The following is a 7,324-nucleotide window of genomic DNA, read 5'->3' as shown; positions in this document are numbered from 1 at the left end:
TGGGCTTGGCCCCTTAGTTCCAGTGAAAGGAACATTGAATGCTTCAGGATACCAAAACATTTTGGACAATTCCATGCTCCCAACCTTGTGGGAACAGTTTGGAGCGGGCCCCTTCCTCTTCCAACATGACTGTGCACCAGTGCACAAAGCAAGGTCCATAAAGACGTGGATGACAGAGTCTGGTGTGGATGAACTTGACTGGCCTGCACAGAGTCCTGACCTGAACCCGATAGAACACCTTTGGGATGAATTAGAGCGGAGACTGAGAGCCAGGCCTTCTCGACCAACATCAGTGTGTGACCTCACCAATGCGCTTTTGGAAGAATGGTCAAAAATTCCTATAAACACTCTCCTCAACCTTGTGGACAGTCTTCCCAGAAGAGTTGAAGCTGTAATAGCTGCAAAAGGTGGACCGACATCATATTGAATTCTATGAGTTAGGAATGGGATGGCACTTCAGTTCATAGAATGAGTAAAGGCAGGTGAGCGAATACTTTTGGTAATATAGTGTATGTTTGTATGTGCCAATATAAGGGGTGTAAATGGTACAACGGAACACATATTCACGTCACGGTTTATTGCATGCAGAAAAAAAGACGAAGACACTGAATTTAATATGCTGAGTGTGAGAGCTTCGGGGAGCAGCTGGTTTGATAGGACCAGGACGGTGCATCTGTGTTGTTTGACAGTTGAATGTGAATATATATATATGGTTAGTGTTATGAGACTATGGATCATCCCACACGATGGGATTCATGTTCCGACCCATGAGTACTCAGCAGTCATTACTACATGACCACATACTCAGTACTCATGTGTAGGACCACACCCAGTCAACAGAGTGGACAGGAAAGTTGGTTACAGTGAAATTAAATTGAAACAAATGTGGAACAGGGCTGTGGGCGTGGCGGTGGTGTCTGCAGCAGCAGAGAGGCGCACCTGTCTCTCATCAGCTCATCATCCTCTATCTGTATTACCCTGGTGTCCCCACTAATCTGGTGCCAGATCCTTCCCCTATGGTGAAATAGGGTTAGGGTTAAATACATTTTTTTATTTTGACTTTTGAAGTGTTTAACCCTAACCCTTAATAAAAAGAAATAAATCATTTTAACTTGCACATTCTGTCATCTGATGTTTTATTCAATTACTTTTGATGATGTTCTAGTTTTCTGCCGTGGTATCGTTTCACTATTGGTACTGAGATATTTTAGGCAGGTATTGTACAGAAGTCATAATTTTGGTATCGTGACAACACTAGCATGCACACAAAGTAAAACCATTATCAAAGTAAAACTGACGCTGTCGCAGTTAGTAAAGTCCAGATTCTTTGATAATGTTTTCCCCGTTATACCAATATTGTACCATTACACCCCTAATATACAAATGCACACACATATTCTATACAGTGTATACCCTCATACTGGCAGCTGGAACACTGAAACCACTTACAAGTGGATAAGATCCCATTTAACATAACATAACATAACATGATCATCTCACTACAAAGCAAAACTCTACTGGGAAACCTTGGGTCCTGGCATTCATATTGACGCCACTTGGCATGAACTACCAACTCAAATGCTGTCGCAGACCAAGCACACCAAGGCCCCATCCACATGGGCGAAAACAATCTTTTTTTCTCTCCGTCTTCCTCGTCATCGTTTTAAGAATATTTGCATCCACACGGATCCACTGAAGATGACCAAAAATGCTGTAGTTCATATTCCAGGCCTACAGGTGGCGCTTGAGATTCACCAAAAACGAAGAAGAAGACATGCGCATTAAGCTTGCACGTTGTAAACAAACACACAGTAGACAGAGAAACCGAACACGACAAGTAGAAGATGAAAATGGCTAGTGCAAGGAAACCAGAATCTTTTGTGTGGACCGGTAATGAGGTCGAACTGCTGCTGCAACTCAAACTCAACTACAGGGCATGTAAGTTGCAAGAAAGGCTCAATATCATCAAGGGGTGGGCGATGGTGTCATCATTTCAGAAAGTATGCGGATTCGCTGTCCACATGAAAACGGGAGGGCTACGTTTTCGGATTTCTCCAGACTGAGGCCCGTTTTCAAAAAGTGGGTTTTCAGGCGCTGCGTTTTCAAGATCTGTGTGGACGGTCGGCCAAAACGATGCAATATTTGTGTGTTTTCGCAAAAGAGCATTTTCGTGTGGACGGCCCCCAAGATGCCCCCCCTCGCAGGACAATGCACTTTGCCACAATACAAAGTTTCTTGTTTACCTGGCCTCCAAATTGCTGAACTCCCAATACAGTCGAGCATCCATGGGACGTCCCTGGTGCCAGAAACAACCCCAGAGGTCCTTTGTCCATGGCTCGATGGATCGGAGCCAAGTTTGATCCATGACTAGGCAGTGTATAGATCGGACTTGACGCCTCATCCCAATGCTTGATCCGATTGGAATCTGGGAGTTAGGAGGGTTGGTTGACAGTTTGAGGTCTTTATCATGGTCCTCGGGCCATTCCTAGGCAGTTTTTCTGGTGTAGCAGGGAGCATTGTCCTGATGGGGGGGCAGTGCCAATGGAAGGTTCTAGTGCCATTGTGGTGTGGTACTTGTTCAGCAATCGTGTTTGGGTGGGTGGTGCGAGTCAAGTAGCATCCCCATAAATGCCAGTACCCAAAGTTTCTCTGGAAAAACTATTGATTGTAATGTAATGTATTCCCTTCCCTTGACGGCGGTTTAAAATGTTATGGCTAATTGGCATTTATACAGTATGTATGTACATATGTATGTGTATCAGTGGTGGTTATATGCACATAAGAAATTATACAGACATTTTAGTCAGTAATCTTTTTTGTAATTCTTGCTAGATTCTCCTGAACAACACTGAACAACACTTAACCCTTAAAGGGATATTCCAGTCTAAATGTAATCCATGGTCTAACACACCGTGACACTGAGTAAGACCTCCCCACGAGAGATCAAGTTTGCAGACCGTAAAGTGAACACAACTCACCACTCTCCTGAAACAGCTTCCTGTTGTGGAGAAGCCCTGCAAGTCGATTACCGAGTGCAGTAGAGTTCCACAGCTCAAGGATGCAAATGTATGATTATTACTCCATGGAAATGCAATCAAAGTTCATATGTGTCTTACCTACCAGTTTTCTTGTTGGAGGGGTATACTGCAGTGTACCGTTATTGTGCAGTCATTTCTGAGGTTGCTAAAACTACATAAACTAGTGGTCTGCAAACTTGATCTCTCGAGGGGGGTTCTTACTCGAGGGGGGGGTCTTACTCGATGTCATAGTGTGTTAGACCCTGGATTAATATCCCTTTCATAACAAGAAAGGGGAAACCTGATTTACTGACTTACTGCTTGTAATTGCTGTTTTACAGTACCCACATTACTACAAAGCATGCACATGTTCAATCTTGCCCAATTTGTCAGAGTAATCTTTTTTTTTTTTTTTCCCATGTGTGCATGTAAACATACTTCATAAGTATCTGCAATTAATGCTGTTGGGAAAAACATGTGGCAATCAGTGACAATGACAGTTAGAGCTGTTGCTGAAAAAGCAGTTGAAAGCCACATCCTCATCCAACGGTAACTGACAGAGTGACACTCAGTTTCTGATCAAGTTCTTCTATTTTTGCTTAAAAGCTGGTTTTACAGTCTCAATTTTCAGTCCTGTTGTCTTCTGATGTATAGAACTTGATAGATTTATAATCCTGTTATTGCTATTAGCAGCAGACATTACTGTTGGAGAAGAAATGAAAACGCTTTTGTTTTTAGTCTCTGCTAACTGAAAAAGTTTTTCAATATGCTCACTAACCAGCTAAGTCAGGGATGATACACGCTTGTGGTGAAGCCTGTAAATTTGCACCTGTCCAACTCTGCCCCATCTGTTGAATCCATGGAAAGAGATCCCTAAGGCACACAAAATAAAAATGAAAATTCATGAATTTCAAGTGAAAAGGCAAAGAGTTTCAGGGTGTCTGTAGATTAATGAAAATAAAAATTCAAAAAAATTTAAATTAAACTGAACAAAACATGAAACAGCAGTAATACTGTAAAGGAACACTATAAGAAGACAGATAGTGAAAATGTTAAAATATCCAGCTATTTACAAAAAAGCAGATTTAATCAAAAAGTTGGACTATTACATAAATAAAACTATAGCTGTAATTTAGAGCATACATTTAAAAACTTTATAAGAAATAGTTGTTGTAATTTTGTAATACTTAATTAGGTCACTATCATAAAAAGTTTTAGGCATACAGATTTGACAGAAATAGAAACGTGGTCCGTAACAAACTGAATGTTATACATAATTCCTCTACCGCTGCCTCTGCCTGTAGTCTTCATAATCCGCCATCATGCGAATCAGCCCTGTCAGATGCACTGGGACTTCGGGGGACTGGCTGCATATCCCCAGATATGATCTCCCTAATTCTGGATAATGAACCAACAATTAATATACAACAAATGTTTGACACAGTGCATGCAACATGTTCTTATATACAGTACTTCTCAGCAGCGCTGTAATTTATCTGTTTATGTGCATATAGTACTACTCTACCTGTTACCTTTGTAATTTTCCAGATGTTTGAAGGTATAACAGTGCAGCAACAGCAACAATCAGGATAACCAAAAGGATTAATAAGGTCCAATAAACAGTGCAGCCTGCTGTAGAGAGACAGGACACAAGATATTAAAATATTGCTATACACAGTCATTGTATGAGGTACACTGACTTGTACAAGTTTGATATTGCCCAACAGCACTACAGTTAATCCTTACTTAAAGGAGATGTTATAGTATGTTATATAGGCTCTTGTGAATGTACAGAAAAGAAGCTCCTCTCTCCCACAGAAAACACTGTTCCTGAAACGCCTTATCAGTAGTCCTGCCTTTAATTATGTGACTTAATATCATACACTACGTCATCACGTCAAACATTTGCTCAATGAAATGCAGAGCAGCAAGTTTTTTTTTTGTAAGAAATATTTTATCAACGTGGATCTGTTTTTGTTGGCGTTGCTGGCACAGGGACTCAGATGGAGGGGCCCTAAAGAGACAGGAGCTAAAACATTTTAGATAGAGGGGGAATACAATGCAGCAGCACTGGACAGAATAATGAAATATATGCAAATGTACTTTATCTTACTTAAAGCAGGAAATTGATACACACAGTCTGTGAGGTACATTTACATAAGCATGATCCAGCCAAATACAGCAGCAGTGCATCAACCCAACATAAAATGATGAACCTGAAAATGAGGACAATATGTCTCCATTACAGCATATCCTCAGCTGTGTGTTTCTGACTGGTTTGATAAGAAGAGAAACTCTGTGAATGAGTGCACGTCCAAGCTTTGTAGAGTTTCACTGTGCAACTAAGTGACAGCTGCAGATCTCTCAGTTGTAATTTCTCCTGCAAAGACATGTCGAAAATGTCTTTGAAAAAAAAGGTCTCAGCCACATTTCACAAGATAAGACTTGAATAATTTCCAGCAGAGCATCAGATGGCAGTCTTTCGTGCACTTGTCTAGGTTGTAATGGGAAAAGGCTAAGCAGCATGCCTCTCAGCTTAAGAAATTCTCCAGTGTGTCCTGGGTTGCCCTTGCAGTTGGACATGGCTGAAATATGCGAGGAATCTTGACCACATTCAGCATGTTTAGGTCAGGCTTAAATGTTCAAGCTTCTCATCCTGTCCTTAAGGATGGGTCAGTGAGTAAAACTTGTGACATGAATCATTCATCTGCAATCTCTTTATTTTTCTTAAATCAAGAGACATGAAAGAATAACAAATTCAAACAATCGCAACACACTGAAATCTAAGAACAGAGAGAAAAAAACTCCATGTCAAACCTCTCCTCACCTGAAGAAACATGCAGATAGAGGTGACTGCGTTTTGTTCCATAAGGGTTTGAGGCCTCACACTGGTAGAGTCCATTCAGGTGAGACGTCATGCTTAGAATCTGTAATGATGCACCTTCTACTCTGACGGCAGACTGAGGCCAAGAGTTGTCCGACCTGAAACAAATGATCAAGGCCAAGAACTGAAATGTCCAGCTTAATATACACATACGAGAAGAATATTGCAAACTGTAGACACATTTGAATGAATTTCAAGTATCAGAACTATCCCTTTAAATGACACAGATGCTACTGTGTTTTTTAAGCACAATATCTGTGTATAAACTTTATTCTCAGCATCGACACTGGTTTATGTGCCATTTCTTGGCTTGGATCTACATTTCCCATCTCATAAAATGGAAAGGACTTCTCTTCTATGTTGTCTTAAAAACACATGTGCACTGTTCATTCATAACCTTGGAAACTGTAGTTGAGCAACTGGTCTCAATACCATATAATCCAAATAGAAGCTAAAGCTTTCGGAAATATCACATGATCTTTGATTTTGTAGTACCCCTAATCTCTGAGAAGAGTTCCTCAGCTAATTTTTGGGGGTTTGCTGGTTCACAATTTTACTGTGTTGGTTTAGTTTCATCATTCTCATACTGTTTTTTTAAGTGTAAAAAAGCTCTAAATACTAAAAGCTCATCGTGGGACAAAGAACAAAGAATGATCTTACAAAATGTAATGCTTTATTAAGTTATAATAGTAAACAAAATCAGCTCAACCTTAACGTATTTCAACAATGAAATGCTATTTTTATAATAATGCCTCAGAAATAACAAATAATTTGATTATATAATACTGAATGGGGATTATTCTACATTCTCTTACTTCTAATTGTAATACTATAAGAACTTTTGCTAATATTAACTGTATACTTTTAACTAACACAATTTTTAAAATTTCATTTAAATTTGTCAGGTTGGGGTTTAAAAGGGGAAAACTAAGGAAAGGGAAGGAGGACCCAAACGCAGTTACACATGGGAGGCAAGGATAAAGAGAAACAAAAGCCGAAATGCAAAAACAGACAAAATGGGACAAAAGGCAAAGTAGCAAAAAAACCAACAAGGCAAAGTAGCAACAAAACATCAAAACAAAGTAGCAAAATAAAACAGTTAAACGAAGTGCAAAAGAAAAAGGCAAAGTACAAATCAAACAAGGAATTCTAAAAACCAAAACATACTGAGCAGGGACAGGAGCAGGGACAGGAGCAGGGACAGGAGCAGGAGCAAACAGAAAACAGAAAACAATGACCGGACAAGGAGTGACGGGAACACAGAGACTAAATACACAGACACTAATGACATGACGAGGCACAGGTGAGGAGAGAGGAGGAAGGAAGCCAGGTGTGATAATGAGGGGGAGGAGCACAGAGGAACAGAATAACAGACAGAGGGAGGCAGAGGGGAGAACATAGGAGAACTTAAAGGATACATGAG

At 40.2% G+C, this 7,324-nt stretch overlaps 1 protein-coding gene across 6 annotated transcripts in view; it reads right to left on the bottom strand.

The window, feature by feature from the left end:
- Positions 1-404: 404 nt before the first annotated feature.
- Positions 405-7,324, bottom strand: part of LOC119025295 (nectin-1-like) — a 32,120-nt gene continuing 25,200 nt past the window's right edge. For 3 of the 6 annotated variants that reach the window (XM_037108708.1, XM_037108700.1, XM_037108707.1), the window contains 4 exons: positions 5,845-5,999; positions 4,550-4,649; positions 4,304-4,415; positions 2,994-3,890 (listed from right to left, as the gene is read on the bottom strand). In XM_037108708.1, coding sequence (XP_036964603.1) covers positions 4,325-4,415; positions 4,550-4,649; positions 5,845-5,999 — 346 coding nt within the window. In that variant the 3' untranslated portion in view covers positions 2,994-3,890; positions 4,304-4,324. Of the gene's footprint in view, positions 1,015-2,993; positions 3,891-4,290; positions 4,416-4,549; positions 4,650-5,844; positions 6,000-7,324 lie in introns of those variants that run through there. The other 3 variants (XR_005076771.1, XM_037108701.1, XM_037108702.1) reach the window with 3 other exon arrangements.

Source organism: Acanthopagrus latus, chromosome 9 (genome assembly GCF_904848185.1).
Source record: "Acanthopagrus latus isolate v.2019 chromosome 9, fAcaLat1.1, whole genome shotgun sequence".
Taxonomy (NCBI): Eukaryota; Metazoa; Chordata; class Actinopteri; order Spariformes; family Sparidae; genus Acanthopagrus; species Acanthopagrus latus.
This window is presented reverse-complemented; position numbering and strand designations above follow the sequence as displayed.